Here is a 19,323-nt window from a genome sequence, read left to right as displayed (position 1 = left end):
AGGTTGCTGGAGGCCACAGGCAGAGGAAGGGCTGTAGACACAGACACAGGCGGACTAACATTCTGTTTCCTGCTTTTTATTTGATTTGATTCTTTGAGGAAAAAAAAAAAAACAGATTTAAGAATTGCTGAGATGCATAGGGAGCCCAATGCTAGCATCCGTGGGCTTTGAAAGGCTTCTGTAATTTCTGTCTCTTTGTGATGCTGTGCGATGCTGTTTCCAGAGAAACAGAACCAAGAGTTTGGTTTCCCAAGTGCCACAGGCAGGGCCAACCCCGCCCCATGAAAGCACTGCCCCTTGAAAGTCAGTTATAACAACCAAGTATTTATTTTCTGCTCTGCGCTAGACTCTGGGCAAGGCGCTTTCTTGGAAGTTCCGGCTGGGTGAGGGGCCGGGCGAAGGAATACAGCCCAGAATGGGGCTCCACCAGGGGCCGCGGGGATCTCACGCTGGCGTCCAGGACCTGCTCTGAGCCCTTTCATAGACCTGTTTTTCTTCTTCTAGGAAACGGGACACGTTTGCTTCCCTCTTCTTTGCCAGTTTTGTCCCTGCATCCTAATAACCATATATCTCATTCTCCACCCACCCGGCCTCCTTGCTCCTCCCGGCTCGGTCCGGGGAGCACTCGTAAAGGTCGTTGGTCACAAAGCCGCTTTCCAGGCTCCCCAGCGTCACGAACCCGCTTTCGGAGGGGTTCACAGCCACGTTGTCATAGTCACAAGACACAGCGTCCGCATCGGGAGTGGCCTCTCCCGAGCGCGCTCGGAATGAAAAGTTCTTCAGGTCCGGCCGGGGTTCGGCTAGATCGGCTTCGCTCTGTTTCCGAATCACCTCGTAAACCTCTAGGTCCCGGCTGTCCCCGTGGGGAGGGGCGGGCCAGGTGGGGCGCTGCTCCTTGGGGCTGGGTTCCCGCTGCTCCCGTTTCCTAGGAGGAAGGAGAACTAGGGCTGAGCAGTCCAGGGGCCTGAGAATATCCCTGTGTCCCCTGGCCAGGCAGGGGGACGTCATCCTGGGCAGTCACTAAGCTGCACTTCTCACCTGCCTAGACCTACGGGTCAAGGCTTCGGCTTGGGGCGGGAACAAAAACAGGAAAGTGTTGCTATGTCTCTAACATCCACTGCTGCCAGGGCACAGAACCGAGGCGGTGACCCTGGGGTTCCCAGAGGCCACAGAGGGTCCGCGGATAGAACTGCATGGGGGAAAATGCCACATTAAAAAAAAAAAAAAAATCCATCTCTGAGTGAAATTTAACCTGTCCTTCAATCGAAAAGTGGGCAATCAGCCTGCGCAGAACCAGCCATCTCTTTGACTTGATCACCAACAGAAATCATGAATATTTCCATACCACATTACAGTTACTACTTAAGATGCCTGAAAATATTTTAAGCGCATCTCTCCTTCAATATTATGATAATTCTGCCCACCACTAAATAAAGAAGCACATGTATGACTGTTTCACATTCAGTTTTGGAAATATTTTGCGGAACTACATATCAGTATTATTGCTGCCCTTGTGATCCAAAGTGGTTTATTTTATTCACTTAAAAAAATTGTTCTGAGAGGGGGCTCAGAGGCTACAGGGGTCTTTGGCACAGAAAAGGTTAAACACCCATGAAATAGATTCCAGCTTCCAAGTCATAATTTCCACATTGGGGTGAGGTGCTAAATAGAGTAAGGAAGGGAAATCAAGAACCAACCACAGAGTAAGAAGTTAGAAAATATATACGATGTTTTGAATTGATTTCAGTTTTTAGATTAAAAGGCATTAGCTAGTAAAAATGCTCATAGTAAGAGATAACATTTTTGAGTGCTTACAGGATACTGGTTCTGCATGTATAAACTGCTCTAATTCTTCTAATAATCATATAAGGAAGTTATTATTCCATGAAATAGGGTTTACATTGGAATCTTACTGATTTAAATTGGTCATCAAAAGGAGTCAAATCTTAAACTGTATCTTTGTTTTCCTGTTGTAAAATGGCAATACCAGCCTTCTTCTCTATATGTACCATGATGATGGAGGATAAAAAGGTAGCTGAGGAGGGCTCTGGGTACCTCAAAAATGATGGCAGTGATCCATTAAAAGAGGTGCTCTAAGCTACTTAGTGTAGCTATTTTGTAGCAATCTACTTTGTGTATTCAATCAAAAGAAAAGCCAATTAAAAGAAATTGGCTATTTCATTTTGAATTAAGTGGTTGAGTTTCAGAGGTCTGCCAGCAGGCTTCGGAACACTTGTTTTCACTGGGCTTGCTATTCCTTTCTTCACTCACCCAACAAACATTTTTGGTGGGAGAGCATACATGCATGAGGGCACTTAGTTGAGTGATGTGTGGATACACAGGTGAATGACACAATTTTACCCCTCAAGTCACTGAAAATCTTTGGGAGTTCCCTTGCAGTGCAATGGATGCAGTGGATTGAGGATCCGGCGTTGTCACTGCAGTGGTTCGGTCCTTGGCCCAGGAACTTCCACATGCCTCAGGCTCAGCCAAAAAAATTTAAATTAAATCTTCCATCAAAAAAGTTGAAGAATGTAAGATCACTCTTTTAATCACAGTTCTTAGTACTTCTGAGTGCCCTGAGCCCATCAGAGAACTTATGCTCATATCTGCAGTAGTGATGGAGTTCTTATGTGGCTCAGTGGGTTAAGAACCCAACTAGTCTCCCTGAGGATTCAGGTTCGATCTCTGTCCTCTCTCAGTGGGTTGAGGATCTGGCATTGCCACAAGCTGTGGCATAGGTTGCAGATGAGGCTTGGATTCCAAATTGCTGTGGCTGTGGTGTAGGCCGTAACTGCGGCTCCTTTTCGACCCCTAGCCTGGGAACTTTCATATGCTGGAGGTGTGACCCTGAAAAGAAAAAAAAAAATTGCAATGGTGATCCTCTTGGAACTGCTTTGGCTTCTGTTGAAGTCCAAGTCTCAGCATTCAGAGAACACAGAGGTTTACGTGATGAAGGTTTTACTTGCCTCCTTCTACAGATCCAAACCCAACATACACCTGTGCTGACCACAAGGAGGAGGAGAAGCGGGATGCCGGGGATTAGGATGTAGGCAAGATTCAAGGCAGCTTCTGAAAAGAAAAGCACACATAATCAGCATTAGTGATGCTTCTGTATACTTCCAAATAGGCTTCAAGTACAATCAACACAGAGTATTCTGAGGAGCACCTTCTAGAAGGAATTTTGTTAATTGTGAAATTTTTTCAGACACAAGAGATTTTCTCTTTTCTTTTTTTCCCCTTTTATGGTAATGCCAGATCCGAGTCACATCCATGACTGTCACTGCAGCTTGCAGCAATGCTGGATTCTTTAACCTACTGAGTGAGGACAGGAATCAAACCTGCATCCTTACGGACACTGTGTTAGGTTCTTAACCCACTGAGCCACAATGGGAACTCCTCTTTCTTTCCTTGTCCTTCCTCTCCATTAACCAAGCAGAGGCTGCTTGGGGTGCTGGTGTTTCTGTCAGAAATAGTGAATTCTAAGGTGGGCTTTGAGACAGGGAGGGAAAAAGAAGCAAGCCAGAAGTCTAAGGAGTATTACCAGGACAGAGACGGTCCCATAAATTAAGTGAATCAGACTTTAGAAACATCTCAACATTTCTGGCTGAGACTAACTGGATCCAGTTGGGCCCAGGAGCAGTGACTCTGGTAGGCACTTAGAGATGTGCCATCCTGATCTTTTCGGTCCTTAAATGTTAGACCCCTCAAGGGGCTTTGGGAAGAATCAAGGTTGGGGGACTGACCCCTTTCCTACTCCCACTGGTGCAAGATTCCCGACTATCCAGAATCTGTTGTGGAGTTCCTGATGTGGCACAATGGGATTGGCGATATCTCTGCAGCACCAGGACACCAGGTTTGATCTCCAACCTGGCATAGTGGGTTAAAGGATCCAGCATTGTTCATCTGAGGCTTGGAACACCAAATGCTTCAGGGTGGCCAAAAAAAAAAAAAAAAAAATCACTGGACTTTATTGGAGTTCCCCCTGTGGCTCAGTGGGTTAAGAACCCAACTATTATCCATGAGGATTCGGGTTCGATCCCTGGCCTCACTCAGTGGGTTAAGGATCCAGTGTGGCCACAAGCTGAGGTGTAGGTCACAGATGTGGCTTGGATGTGGTGTTGCTGTGGCTGTGGCATAGGCCGACAGCTGTAGCTTCAATTTGACCCCTAGCCTGGGAACTTCCAAATGCTGCAGGTGTGGCCCTAGAAAGAGAAAAATAAACTCACCCCAAAACAGAAGCTCTTGTTTTGCTTTCCTGTGAAGTTGCAAACCAGACAGCCATCCCCCAAAACCCCAAACAAACCAAACCCCACTATAAATACCACCATCATACCAATGAGCAATAAAATGCCACCCACCTTAGTGTAGCACTTTGCCCTCTTTTCAGTGCATTTTCACATACTTCATCTGCTTTCTAATAGAGAATTTGACCAGCTTTTGTCCCTGGTTCCTAGGAAGGGAGCTCTAAATCTTTGGGATGTCTCAGGTAATAGGAGTGATTTTGTTACTCAGGAGCCCCTCAGGCCAGATCAGAGTTAATGTTGACAGAGATGTCTCAGGATGGGGGCTGGTGGGGAGAGATTGGGGTCTGGGGGCCTGGTTCAGTTATGTGGCCAACAACAATCGGCCAGTGATGAAATCATCTGTGCTATGTAATGACAGCTCAGTAAAATCTCTGCTGTCTCCAAAGGCTCCAAAGCTCAGTGGAGCCTTCTGGTTGGTGAACACATTGATGTGCCAGGAGGGTGACTAGGCATTCTGGTTCCCCAGGGAAAGGACACAGAGTCCCCATCTGGGACCCTCCCAGATCTCACCTTATGAGTTTCTTCACTTGGCTGGTCCTGATCTGTATCCTTTATAATAAAATCCAGTCAGAGGTATAGTGTTTGTTTGAGTTCTGTGAGTTGTTCTGCTGAATTATTCAATATGATGGGGTCATGGGCACTCCTTGGAATTGCAGCCAGTTGATTAGAAGTGCAGGTGGCCTGGGGACCCCTGAACTGGTGGCTGAGAGCTGAAATGAGGGAAGGCAGTCTACAGACCTTAACCTACAGGGTCTGTGCTAACTTGGGGTGGCTGGTGTCAGAACTGAATTGCACTATTTCAATAGCCTGTTTCATTTAACGGACACAGTAATGCTCTCAGGTAGGTGAGAAAAATGTTATTAATTTCATTATGCCAATGACTAAGCTGAAAAATTAAGCGTTTTTTAAAAAAGTGGCCCAATGATAAAAACACCTATATGCCTCTCTTTTTTGTTTTAATTGAAATCTTGTTATAATACTATGTTAGTTTCAGGTGAATTATATATTGACTTAACATTTGCATACATTATGAAATGATCAACAGGATAAATCTGGTAACCGGCTGACTCTTCCTCTTGAAACTCAGCGTGAGAGTCAAGGTTGAAAGTCCATTAGTGCTCCAATTTATCATTCCATTGTATCTTTTATGATTTAACTTTTAAAATGTTTTTGCCCATTTCTCTATTTGTTTCATAAGCGAATGTTAATCAAGGATGTTACGCCTCATGGTCTGGGTCTTTCTGCTCTTCCTTCCCTACGTCTATTCAATAATTCACCACCCCCGTCCCCCCAACTACTGGGTGGTTCTCAGGGCTCTGACTGTCTTCAAGCAGATTTTTTTTCCTCCCATCTAGTCTAATAGGCCCAGTTGTCTTAGCTATTTAGCTGACAAAATCTTACATTTAATGCAGTTTTTACAAGTGCCCTGTCTGGTTCCATTTTTATTTTAAAAATTTTAAATTATTTTTTGGGGCCATACCCATAGCATGTGGAAATTTCCAGGCCAAGGATCAAATCCATACCACAGCAGTGACAACATTGAGCCCTTAACTGCTAGGCCACCAGGGGACTCCTGGTTCCATTTTTAAGTAGGAAAGAACAAGGTAGGGTATGTAACCGCGGGTCGTCTGTGATCAGGAGAGTCTGGTCTCTTTTTCCCCCGACAGAGTTCCGGACATACCACTGCTTTCTTTCAATGTTCCTGTGGCCTCTTCTTTCTCTGTGTCTTCTGGAAGTCTGGGTGTTGCTGGCTCTGTTGTTTCACCTGGAGAGAGAACCCTGGACTTGAGAATCTGGAGAAAGTCACCATAATCCTGATAATCCCTGAGGTCCTACCAGGGGGGTGGGATGCCAACAAGCAATGGCAATGTGACCAGTGTCATTTACATGTACAAAAAACTGAAGAGTTGAATTTGCTGGCCTAGAAGTTTCCTTGTCTTTGTCTTTCTGGCCCGACTCTTGCTGCCAAGAGTCATGTACAGACACGCCCAGGGGGCAGCTGGCATCAAGGCCCCTAAAGTGCTAAGGTGCTCACTTCTAGGACCGTAACTCATCACTTTGGCTCACTTTTTTTTTTTTGGTCTTTATGTCTTTTTAGGGCCGTACCTGTGGCATATGGAGGTTCCCAGGCTAGGGGTCTAATCAAAACTGTTGCTGCCGCCCTACACCACAGCAACGCCAGATCTGAGCCGCATCTGTGACCTACACCACAGCTCATGGCAACGCTGGATCCTTAACCCATTGAGTGAGGCCAGGGATCGAACCCGCAACCTCATGATTCCTAGTTGGATTCGTTTCCGCTGCGCCACGATGTTAATTCCTGGCTCACTTCTTGACTCATTAGATTGAATTATTCCTTTCATCTTGTCAATAATTGCCAAGGAACATCCCATACTGAATTTGCAGCTCTTTTCAGATATTTGAGAGAAAGACAGCACTAGAGAGTGAGATTAATGAACTGCTGGGCACGGGCGGGTGGGGCACAGAGCCATGGAAAAGGCCAGGCTTAACTCTAGGGGTCTTTTCACTGAATAATCTGGTCTCAGGAGCATGCGGTTCTAAACCTATGAAGAAGGGCTGTGAAGCAGCACAAATTAACTCAAATCACAAATGACACTCTTACCTCCAGGCCTTGTAGGAGGAGCTGTTGGTTTCTCTGTAGCAGAAAGAAACAAGAATGAGAGTGTTAACTAAATCTCTGTGCCATCTGAATGAAATTGGCCAGAGCATGGCATCCATGTATTTGCTCATCTGATAAACTTTAGTTAGTGTTTTCTGATACCAGGGACCAGGTGGGCAAGTCGAGAGAATCACTTCTACACAAAGACTAGCCTTCCCCCAGATTTCCTTGGGGACTTCTTTTCTTTTTTAAAAAGTATTTTAAAACTTCCACATATGAGAATTTCCAAGTATACACAAAAATGGAAAGATCGGTATCAGTTACCCCCATGTACCATTATGCAGCTTCGATGCTTATCAATATATGGCTGATCTGGTTTCAACCACAATCTGTACTCCTCCCTGGATACACCCAGGCCTGGATTGTTTTAAAGCAACCCAAGCAACCTGGATTGTTTTAATGCAACAAATGCTGCTCTCAAAGCAGTGGAAATAGCTGGGGAGTAAGTGGACATGGTCGGCCCCAAGGCAGAGCCTGGTAATTTAGAGCCCTGAGTCATATGAAGTGTTTCTAAGAGCCCTTGCACAGTCAACCTACATTAATGTTTTTGCCTTTGGCTGAAAGTACGTCAGCCTCTTGTATTGGCAGTGACTCTTATGTTGATCAGATGCTCTGGGCTTCATAGTGTCAGAGTCCTTAAGGTCAAATTTTAATTTATTTTTTATTTTAATTTTTTTCATTTTGGGCCGCCCCCACCGCATATGGAGTTCCCAGGCCAGGGATCAGAGCTGAGCCGCAGCTGTGACAACATCAGATCCCTAACCCGCTGTACCAGGCCAGGGATTGAACCTGCGACCCAGGGGTCCCAAGAGGCTGCCAACCGCATTGCACTACAGTGGTAACTCCAAGGTCAAAATTTTAGAATTCAGAGTCCTAAGGCCAGGATGTCAAAGCTATTCTGAAGTTTTATTCAGAAAGGGAACTTTTAATCATCTTCCCATAAGAGGTGATGTGAATCCATCTATTTATTGAAAAAAGTACCTACATAATGCCTGTTGTATGATAGAAACACCATCATGTTCTGAATGTTTTATAAAGACAAACACAGCTTATCCTGATAACAGCCTCATGAGGTAGGTGCTGTTCTGATTTCGTACGCAAAGAGGCTGAGGTACAGGGAGATTAAAAAACTTGCTCAAATCTCAAAGCTAATAAGTAGCTGTACTGGGATTTGAATTTAAAAAATTTAAAATTGAATTTAAAATCAGAAGGAGACAAACTCTGTGTTAGGTATTAGAGATAACAATAGCACATGAAAAATAGTCCCAGCCCACTGAGGAGCTTATATTTTATATTCTACAGGATGGCTATAAAATATGAAAGTACAGGGGAATACTAATACCTATTAATTTGTGATGTATTACAATGTATCATATATTTAATGACATTACACAATCTAGTCATTCTCTTGTTCCTCCATAATTCAACCCACTGGGCAAAACTGCAGTGAATATGGCCAGTTAATGCATCATTCTATCAATTGCTGCAATGGTCTGTGACACACTGCCTCTGATGATTTGTCTCTGATTTCCACTGAAGGCATCTATGCCTTCAGCACACCCAGGAGTAATCGAGCATTCAGATCTGGCTAGCATGCCACCCACCTATGTGGTCATGCCATCAAATCCAGGTGTAGATGCTATCTTTCAACCAGTCCCTTGCCCTCTGGTGTAATGGGATGGCATGCCATCCTGTTGGAACCATTCTGGGGGACTTTCCCTTAGCCCATCAAGTGCAGGGATTAATTGGTCCAATGTGTATTTCCAGACCTGACACCGACCACATCGTGAAGGGCACAAACTTGTAAGCAGACAGTGAAAGTACTGTGTATGTGAGGTGTTATGACAGTCATAGGAGGAACGCTCAATTGGGTTTTGAGGGGCCCTGGAATGCTTCCCAGAGGAAGTGAGTTTTGTAAACTCGTTTTCAGAAATAATTTCAGATTTATGAAAATTTGCAAGACTAGCACAGAGAATTATCATATATACTCCACCCAAATGTTATCATTTTATCATATATATGTATGTGTGTGTGTGTGTGTGTGTGTGTATGCTTTTTAGGGCTGCACTCAAAGTATACGGAATTTTCCAGGCTAGAGGTTAATCGGAGCCGTGGCTGCCAGCCTACACCACAGCCACAGCAACTCGGGATCAGAGCTGCGTCTGTCACCTATACCACAGCTCATGGCAACGCCGAACCCCGACCCCCCAAGCAAGGCCCGGGATTGAACCCACATCCTCATGGATACTACTTGGATTAGTTTCCGTTGTGCTGCAACGGGAACTCCCTATCATATTTTGTTTATAAAATTATTCTCTGTTTCTGTTTGTCTCTCTCTCTATATATATATCTATATGTCTATATCTTTATCTAAATCTATGCATGCACACACACACATGTGTATATATTCACATACAGACACATGCATAACTTTTTTCCTGAGAATAAGTTGCAGGTATATTTACCCTTGACTCTTAATCCTTCAATGTGTAGTTAAAAGGAGGGGGGCATACTCTAACATAACTGTAGTATGATGGTCAAAACCAAGACTATTGACATTGGTATGTACAGTATTATCTGATCTATGGATCTTATTTAGATTCTCCCAATTGTCCTAATCATCATTGTTGTCAGTCATCATGGTCGTCATCAAGGTCCAGGGTCCAATCCAGGATCGCCTATTGCACTTAGCTGTTATGAGAGAAGGTGATGTTTAACCTGAACCTGACGGCTGAGAAGGAGAGGGAAGGGGAAAGAGGGAAGGGTGTTGCAAGCACTGGAAACAGCAGTTGAGAGCTCTTGGGAAACTTCCGAGGGTGCAGAGGGGAATGAGATGGGGGAGGAGTCCTTGGTGAGAACGGGGGCTGGAGAGAGGCAAGGGTCTGATCAGTTCCTTTAGGGCATGCTGAAGTGTGTGACCTTGCCCTGAGGATGCGGGGATGGCACAGAAAGGCAATGAGTTAGTTTTTCTCCACGTGCCTACCTCCCACTGCTGGATCTATGCTTGGTCCTTTTCTGTGCCCTGGGAGGCTGACCTCTATGGTCTGTGTCTTGGGGCTCCCTTGTCCTTTGGCTTTTGATTGGATTTAACCAATAGGAGGCAGAGGTGGGAGATTAGAGGGTAGAGAAGAGAGGGGTCCTGGTAGTTATTCTCCAGGCCCCCTGCCCACATCACTGTGGTTGACAGTAGTTGCATTCTCTGGTTACAACTCCTGTTGGGTGGCTCCCCTTCCGAGACTCCAAGCCTTTTCTGAATTCTGCTAAAACCATTCCCTTCCCTTGCTCCCTGGTGCCTGGAGGTCATATCAGCTTCCCATTGTGGCTACTCCCTGGGTACCTCACCATTTCCTGCTCTGTGCCTGCACCTCTGCAAATAGCATTTTATTACACTCTTCTCATTAAATGCTTTGAGTGTGCCTGATTTTTCCTGCCAGAACTGAGTCTAATAAAGGCAATTGCAACATTGATAAAGAATATGACTTAAAAAAAAACTAACTAGGAGTTCCTGTTGTGGCTTGGCAGTAAGGAACCTAACTGGTATCCATGAGGACGTGCATTCAATCCCTGGCCCCACTCAGTGGGTTAAGGATCTGGCATTTGCTGAGAGCTGTGGTGTAGGTCAAAGATGCAGCTTGGATCTGGTGTTGCTGTGGCTGTGGCATAGGTCAGTGGCTGCAGCTCTGATTAGACCCCTAGCCTGGGAACTTCCATATGCTGCGGGGTGTGGCCCTAAAACAAAACAAAACAAAACCTAACTAGGTTCAAAGTCCAAAAATAAAAAACTAAGAAGGCAACTGTCTAAATGTCACAGTTCAAAAACTGTTTAAGATGTACAACATTTTAAATCATGAAGAGAACAGGATACAATGAACAAACATGTTGGGCAACCAGTTTGTACTAAGTGCCTGGCTTTCACTGCTCTATAAAGGTGTCCTGCTAGGCCAGCCTGGGTCCTTGCCACCTCCCTGCCTGAGACAACGCTATGTGGTGGAGGAGGCCAGGTCTCTGGGGAGAGGCGTTCGTCTGAGGGGGTGAAGAGGGGCAGGGGGGAAACCACTTCAGCAGTAAAAGCATAGTCAAGGGCAAACAATTTAAAGATGACAGGATTGTTTAGTCTCCAACTAGATGTAACCAACTCGTCATTCTACTTCTGTCAGGAAGGGATGCAGAAATGAGGTCAAGCTGTTGGCTTCAGGGAGGTGAGAAACTTCAGTGACAGATCAGAACTTACTTAGTGTTTACATCCTAATGGAGTCCGTCCAGTGGAGGAGTTTGGGAAACCCCAGCACAGTGAGACTCCAGACTTTTAGCCAATTCAAAACCCCGAACAGATGTAGAAGCAAATGCCATTTGAATCTGCAAGGCATTTCTACAAAGGGTGGCCTAAGGAGGTAAGCCTGCCGATCACCGTGACTGCTCTCCACCCAGTGCCAGTAGAATTGATGTACTGTATCATCTGCCTCCTCTGGTCATTATTCTGTTTCCTTAAAGTCCCAGAAAATAACGTCACATGGCTGGGAGAAGCCTCGCAGATACAATGGCCAGCTTCCTTCGATACTTCTTTATTCCAAGCTCCTCCAGTGTACAACCTCACATGCAGAAAGACTAGGAATTGTACTTGTTTGGGATTAGCATATGCACACTGAGCTATATGGAATGACTGGCCAACAGGGACCTGCTGTATAGGACAGGGACCTCTACCCAATATTCTGTGATAATCTGTATGGGAAAAAATCTGAAAAAGAATGGATAAGTGTATATGTATAACTGAATCCCTTTGTTGTACAGCAGAATGTCCAGCACTGTAAATCAACTGGACTTCCATAAAACTTTATTTTTTTAACTTTATCTATTTAAAAAAATTTTTTAATTTTTTTATGATCGTAATTTTTTCCATTATAGTTGATTTATAGTGTTCTATCAATTTCTACTGTACAGCAAAGTGACCCAATCATATATATATATATACATATATATATATATATTCTTTTTCTCACATTATCCTTCATCATGTTCCATCATAAAACTTTAAAAAATAATTTAAAAGAGAATTGTAGTTGTCCACATAGAGGGCTTTTCATTTCTTGAAGTTCTCATAATTCTTGCCTTATCATACATAAATTAGACCCTTTCATTTTTTTCATCACTTTTCTTAGCATCTAATCCCTCTCTCCTTTGCTAGAATTACTGCTCAGAGAGGAAGTATCACTACCTCTCCCTTTACAAGACTCCCTGTGCTATTCCTGCCTTCTGAGACAGACCATATCCAGCCTATGGAATGCATGCTGCCTATGAAATGCGTAGCTCTCTCAGTAAGCCTGCTTTCCCTTTGCGGTGGCTGGCTCCTGAATTCTTTCCTGCACAAAGCCAAAGACCTTCACCTGGTGGGCTGTCCCAGGAGCCATGGACATGACCACCCTCTTGTGCCCCATTTTGCGGCAACACCTTTACAAAGGTCTTCTCCCCCCCAGCCCGCTTTTCCTTTGATTATAAAAGTGGAGCCCACTTAGTTCTTGGGGCGGAGCTCTCTTGCCTGCCACTTGTATCTTTCACAAGTGTCCTATGCTAATACATTCACTTCTTAACAACAAAACAACAAATCCCAGTGTTTAATGCTGCTGGCCATTTGCAACAAGCTTTCTCAGAGAACACAATTCCTGGAATCAGCGGCTGCTTATGAAATGAGAGAGGAGGTTGAGAATTCAGCCACATAACTTGGGAGAGGATTCCTTACCCTCGGAATATTTGCAGATGAAATTGTTCTTCATGGTGCATCGATCGTCGTTCCACTGGAACATGTAGCGGCCCCCGATGCCGGCGGGTGCTGATGGCTGATGGTACATGACCACGCAGACCTCGCTGCCACAGGAAGGCTCATCCGCATACCAGTTCCTGCAGGAAAGGGGCCATCAGTGGAGCCAGCTGCAGAAGGCTACCACAAGAAGATCAAAACCTTTGTTTTTCTATCATGTTCCACTGAGCCAGGAACTGAAGGTGGTGGGGGGGATTGAAGTGCCGCCAATAAAGAGAACCCTGCTTTCTAATATGGACATCACAATCAATCATCTGGCATTTGCCACAGACTCTTTGCAGGACGAATATATTACCATGCGACGTCTGCAAAGTAATTATGAGAAAAAGCCACCAGTGGGGCCAGTCTGGACAAGCTTACTTCTTTTTTGCTTTTGGCTAACTGGGTTTTGTTTCTCTCTTTTTAAGGACTCAGATGCACTAAGAAGGGGCATGGCTCATCTCATCCCCAGCTGGCCCTGTTCCCATCTCCCCATGCTTTTCTACAGCCACGGCTGCCTTCCTAGTGCTGAGGAGTGGATAGCAATTTCAAGCATCTGAGCAAGACTCTCCAAAATGTAGAGACTTCAAAGCAGGAGAGGGGGGTGGGGACAAGAGCAGGAGGCCCACATCGTCATTGTCAGTTTCTAAGTTTTTTCCCCTTCATCAGGCTGCTGAGCCTGTCAGCCTCAGCTGTCTGACTTCTTGTTTTTGTCTCTCCAGCTCCTGGACGGGGCGCATTAGCAGCCCCAATGGCATTTGGAATTCAGTGGTGCTGCCACTCAGTTGGATATGTGGGTGCCAGGTTAGAGCCTTGAATTCCATAGATCGTCTAAATGCTTCGAGCACCTGCCCCATGTGCTGACTCAGGGCTGGGCTTTGTTGTCAGCCCGGTTACCCACCTAAAGCACTTTCCTTCAGCGGCCCAGATCTCGCCCTGATGCTCAGACTCTTCAGCTGGGCCCTGCCTCACTCTTGTCAGAGCCCCTCCTCAGGAGACAGCCATGAGACAGTGTTCCTAGTAGACCCAGTATGGCCCTGCTTGAGACTTAGGCTGCGGTCCACCCCAAGGAAAACCCTCTGCTGCACCTGCTGGGTTGAAGTTGCCTGGACAATACCTGAGCCTGCAACGCTGCTTGGACATTGTGTGGACAGCTTGGGATCCTGATGGGGGCTGGACTCTGCGTCTCTTTAGTCACCTCCAGACCTTTTCCAACTCTGTTGGTGGACCTCCTACTTGCCTTGTTCTCCTCCCTGCTGGCCTCATGGCTTTATGCTATTTTTTTTCCACAGATGATGGATTGGATGAAATATTATGCCTGGCATCTAGTGTCTGCACCTGATCCAGCTTTCAGCCTTGGAACTCAGTGCTAGAAGGAGGACACCTTGCAACACCATGATAGATGCACGTGGTCATTTCCACTATTCTCCCAAAGGGATCTATGACCATTTACTGAGTAACCATACACTGGGGAAAAGAGGAATACCCACACACTACAAGGGTTGTTGGACACAGGGTGTAAATTAACATGGATACCCAAAGACTTGAAGTGTCATTAAGGTTACCCATTTGAGTGGGAACACATTGAGGCCAAATATTAAATAGAGTTTTGCCCCAGGATCAGCTCACAGTGGGACCCATACAGTGGTCATTCCCTAGCCCCCAGATATATGAATTGAAAAGCTCTGGGGTATGAGCTGTAACAGTGAAAAAGAGCAAGTAGAAGCCTCTGAAATGGGATTCTTCCCCATCCTCTTCAAGACAGTAAATAAAAACCCAATATTTTATCCAGGCGAAGGTGACAGAAAGTAGTGCCACCCTGAAAGACTTAGAGAATGCAAGGATGGCATTCACATCATCTCTCTAGGTCATTCCCTCGTCTGACTCCTGCAAAAACCAGGCAGATCCTGAAGGTTGACACTGGAGGAGCACAAACTCAGCCAAGCAGAAGCCTCAGTTGCAGCTGCTGTGTCATTTGTGGTCTCTTTCTTAGGCACCTACTATGCAGATCTGGTGAGCACATTCTTCTTATCTCTCTTAGAAAGAGAATCAGAAACAGTTTGCATTCATTTGGAATGGACAACAGTATACCTTTATAGTCTTGCCTCAGGACGATATTAACGTTCTTACCCTCTGTCAAAATGTGACGTGAAGAGAGACTGCCCGGATATCTTGCAAAAAATCACACCGGTCCACCATATTGCTGGCGTCATGCTAAATGAACCAGATGAGCAAGGATTGGAGGCCTTAATAAGACTCATGTGCTCCAAGGGCTGGAAATAAACACTTGTGAAGATACAGGGACCTGCTACTTCATCAAAATGTGTAGCTGTCTAGTGTGCTGGGGAATGCCAGGACATCCATTTCAAATTAAAGGTAAAATTACTTGCCTCACAATAATTGCATCTTGCAATAATTTGAGGAAGGAAGCATAGCACATGGTTGGTGTCTTTGGGTTCTAGAGGCAGCGTATTTCATACCTGGGAATTCCGCTCTGGTCTATACAGCAGCTGACAAGAAAGACCGCTGTCTTTGAGTGGAGTCCAGAGCAGAAAAGGACTCTGAAGCAGTTCTAGGCTGTGATATAAGCAGACTTCCCCCTTAGGCCATAAGATCCATCAGACCCTATTATTAGAAGTATCAGTGGTGAGAAAAATAATGCAAATAGATTTGGTGCAAGTCCCAGTAAGAGAATCATCACTCAGGCCCTTAAGACTGTGTAGCAAAGCCCTGTCATCTGTAGCTGAGAAAAAAAAAAATCACCTTTTGCAAAGTAACTCCTTTGGAAGTTCCTGGGCTAGGGGTTAAATCAGAGCTGCAGCTGCCAGCCTATGCCACAGCCACAGCCACGCCAGATCTGAGCTGCATCTGAGCCACATTCACGACCTACACTGCAGCTTAACCCACTGAGTGAGGCCAGGGACGAGCCCTCATCCTTACAGACACTATGTCGAGTTCTTAACCCTTTGAGCCACAACAGGAACTCCAAATCTTCATTCTTTTGATTGAAAATGAAAGTTTAAACTTTTTTTTTTTATTGTTTACCAGTTACATTCTCCACTTTATGAACTGTTTGCTCAGGTCCCTTGCCTCTTTATCTTTTGTAGTTTTATTGACTTATATAAACTTTTAGTGCTTTATTGACTTATGTAAACTATTGTAAAAAGATAGTGACCTTTCAATTTGTTACAACATTTTTCCAGTCTGACATCCCTTTTAACTTTGATATTTTTGGACGTTTTTCTAGGTCACTGCTTTTCTTACAGGGGCGATGGCAGTGCCACGGTGCTGGGGCGGGTGTGTGAAGTGAGTCCAATGCTGTGGGTTTAGACCGGTCCTACCAGCTGCAGGCTTCCCTAAGTCCCCCCTCGGCCAACCCAGAGAATTAGATCTTGGCTCTAATTTCTTGCTCGTCATCATAATTCCCTGTGGTCTGGAGCCCTATCTTTTGCTTTTTTCTTTCTTTCTAAGGCTGCCCCTTCGGCATATGGAAGTTCCTGGGCTAGGGGTCTAATCAGAGCTGCAGCTGTCGGCTTACACCACAGCCACAGCAATGCTGGATCCGAGCCACTTCTGTGACCTACACCACAGCTCACAGCCACGCCAGATCCTTAACCCACAGAGTGAGGCCGGGATTGAACCCCCATCCTCATGGATACTAGTCAGATTCGTTTCCGCTGAGCCACAGCGGGAATTCCCTAGAGCCCTATCTTGAGTCTTCAGCCCCACAGACCTTCAGTCTCTCACTGGGGTTCCAGTTCAAAAGGTCAGAGAGCCAAAACCACTGACTTCAGGCACCACGTGTCGTTGAAACAGTGCTTCTGGGCTCGTGAACATGAGTTGGGCCCAAGTTAAGGCTGACTGGCCAGCTTTGCCCACTGCTTTGGTTGGTACTTCTATGCCCTCAGAGCTCTGCCCGCCTGGGCCTTCTCTTCTCCACTCACTGGCCCCATGGATCCAGGCTGCCTCTTTTTTTGAGTTCTGTCAAGTGAGTTAGCTTCTGTGAGTTCTGCACACTTACCTAAATGTCGCTGTGCTGCCATCGGTCCAGGCATAAAGGTCCTGGCAGGCAGTGCTGTTGCTCTGTTTCTCTTCCGACCTCCTGAGCCCAATCCAGAAATCGCCATCCGAAGCATGGAGGTTTTCAATGAACTTTTCTATCAGTCTCTGTTCATCTTCAGACTCGATGCTGACGAGCTGGCCCCCATCCCTCCCGCAGGCTGCTCCAGCTTCCTCAAAGTTCAGTCTTTGAGAAGACTCCTGGAAGTAAATGACTTCATAACAGGGTCTCCGTGTTCCTCCGCGACAGACCGGCTGCCCTAGAGAAAGCAGAAGCCACCCTATTTCAGTGCCCCCCAAAGGTACCAGAGCAGGGATGCTTAGAGGCATCCGAATGAAGCCGTCCCTGAGTAGGAACTGTGCCCACTCATCGGTGGGCTGTTTCAGTGTCATTCAGGCTCTCCGAGTCAATTCAGATCCCTCCTGGCACCAAGACGCAGTGATTTAGAGTCTGATCCCTAAATTGTGTAGGAACTCCATATTTTGTTTGTTCCATTATGGATTACTGAAAAGCAAATATTTTAAATCAGCGGTAGATGAAACTTATGGTTTCATTTGAAGGCACACAACACTTTCAAGCCATTAGGGAATCTCAGGGGATAGTCTGGTTTAAAAGGAGTTATCACTGTTTGTGTTCCTTCAGTAAGAGAGGAGAGGCATTCTGAAGTCAGGTGTGAGTGACTCTATCTTGGAACCCTCTGCCGATGTAGCAGGACTGAGAATTCACCCAGTTAATGGTATAAACAGAAGTTAAGAGCATCAGATCCACAGGTTTTCTGCTGCTAATCTTGCCTAAAGACCACAGCTAAGGTTTATTAACTCTTACTATGTGGCATGAACTATACCAAGGGCTTTTATGTTCATATCCGTCCTTTTTAAAAAAAATTTTTTTTTGGCTTTTTAGGGCTGTACCAGCGGCATATGAAGTTTCCAAGGCTAGGGGTCGAATTGGAGCTGTAGCTGCTGGCCTATGCCACCACCATATAGCAACGTGGGATCTGATCTTCGTCTTCGACCTACACCACAGGTCACGGCAACGCCAGATCCTTAACCCACTGAGCAAGGCCAGGGATCAGACCTGCGTCCTCAAGGATGCTAGTCAGATTTCATTCCCACTGAGCCTCGACGGGAACTCCTGTCCTTTTTTTTTTTTTAACTTTTTTTTTTCTCTTTTGGCTGTGGCATGCAGTGGCTTGTTGTAGGATCTCAGTTCCCAGACCAGGGATTGCACCTGGGCTGCTGCAGTGAAAGCACCAAATCTTAACCACTGGGCCACCAGGGAACTCCCTATATCCATCCTTTATCTCATTGAATGCTCACAGTAATCCTCTGCTGTGGGCATTTTTATGCCCCATTTTACAGATGAGAAAACTGAGGCTCAGAGAAATGAAGTAGTTTGTTTCAGGTCACATGACCTGAGTCAGAACCCAGATCTAATTACAAAGTCACAGCCATAAGCATAGATCTCTGCTCCCCATGCCACCCCAGGCTCGGATCACATGGAGAGCCCATGTGATGGGTCTCATCTGACTGACAGCTGAAGGGCTGAAGATCATCTAGGGTATTTGGTTGGGATTCTTCTGAGGATGAAGAAGAGATCATTCACCAGTACACACCATCCTAGTTTGTGTCTGGGTGCCTGAAGCCATGCTGAACCAAAACATTAGCTTCATCGCTCCTCTGTTCAGTCAGCACGTATTGAGTACACCCTCTGTGCCTGGCACTGTCTAGGAGCCAGGAATACAGAATACATGCCACTTCCTAGCCCACAGGACACATAGCGTATGTTTCTGCATCCATACGTCCAAGTGAAAACCAGATTTCAACAAGGAGCATCCCTTGCAGTGGAGAGCCTGTTCTTGGGCTGGGGGTGTAAATTGCTGCTACAGAGTGAAGAATAAAGGATTTTGTTTTGGGAACCTCTTCCCAGCCCTCATAGAATGTTCTCATTTTCCTTATTTGTTTTGCAACTGTGCAGGGAGCCAGACAGCATTTGTTATTCCCCAAACTGTCCAGAATACAGGGCAAAAGGCCGTAGACAGTTAACTGCATTTTTCAGTGCTTAAATGGAAACAGAGCAGATGCAGATAATCTCTTGTGAATTCTTATTTCTGACTTCTTCTTTCAACACTTTTGTAAAGAAATTCGCAATAAACAAGTTGTAGAGTTCCCGTTGAGGCTCAGTGGTTAGTGAACCCGACTAGCATCCATGAGGTTGCCGGTTCAATCCCTGGCCTTGCTCAGTGGGTTTGGGATCCAGTGTTGCCATGAGCTGTTGTGTAGGTTGCAGACACGGCTCAGATCCCGTGTTGCTGTGATTGTGGTGTACAGCTCCAATTTGACCCTTAGCCTGGGACTCTCCATATGCCATAGATGTGGCCCTAAAAAGACAACTCCCCCCCAAAAAAAGTTGTAAAAGTTTTGCATCTTCTTTCTCTGTCATTTTTCTACTGTTGCTAAATAGAGAAATTCTACTACCACTGATC

General features: G+C 45.6%; 1 protein-coding gene across 5 annotated transcripts in view; it reads right to left on the bottom strand.

The window, feature by feature from the left end:
- Positions 1 to 308: 308 nt before the first annotated feature.
- The window catches only part of LAYN (layilin), a 20,910-nt gene continuing 1,895 nt past the window's right edge, over positions 309 to 19,323 (bottom strand). For 2 of the 5 annotated variants that reach the window (XM_047753205.1, XM_047753206.1), the window contains 7 exons: positions 16,800 to 17,097; positions 14,909 to 14,992; positions 12,722 to 12,879; positions 6,931 to 6,963; positions 5,989 to 6,072; positions 2,970 to 3,072; positions 309 to 925 (listed from right to left, as the gene is read on the bottom strand). In XM_047753205.1, coding sequence (XP_047609161.1) covers positions 556 to 925; positions 2,970 to 3,072; positions 5,989 to 6,072; positions 6,931 to 6,963; positions 12,722 to 12,879; positions 14,909 to 14,992; positions 16,800 to 17,097 — 1,130 coding nt within the window. In that variant the 3' untranslated portion in view covers positions 309 to 555. Of the gene's footprint in view, positions 926 to 2,969; positions 3,073 to 5,988; positions 6,073 to 6,930; positions 6,964 to 12,721; positions 12,880 to 14,908; positions 14,993 to 15,258; positions 15,387 to 16,799; positions 17,098 to 19,323 lie in introns of those variants that run through there. The other 3 variants (XM_047753207.1, XM_047753208.1, XM_047753209.1) reach the window with 2 other exon arrangements.

The sequence above is a fragment of the Phacochoerus africanus genome, chromosome 11 (assembly GCF_016906955.1).
Source record: "Phacochoerus africanus isolate WHEZ1 chromosome 11, ROS_Pafr_v1, whole genome shotgun sequence".
Classification (NCBI taxonomy): Eukaryota; Metazoa; Chordata; class Mammalia; order Artiodactyla; family Suidae; genus Phacochoerus; species Phacochoerus africanus.
Note: the sequence above shows the minus strand (reverse complement) of the source record. Positions and strands in the feature narration are given on the sequence as shown.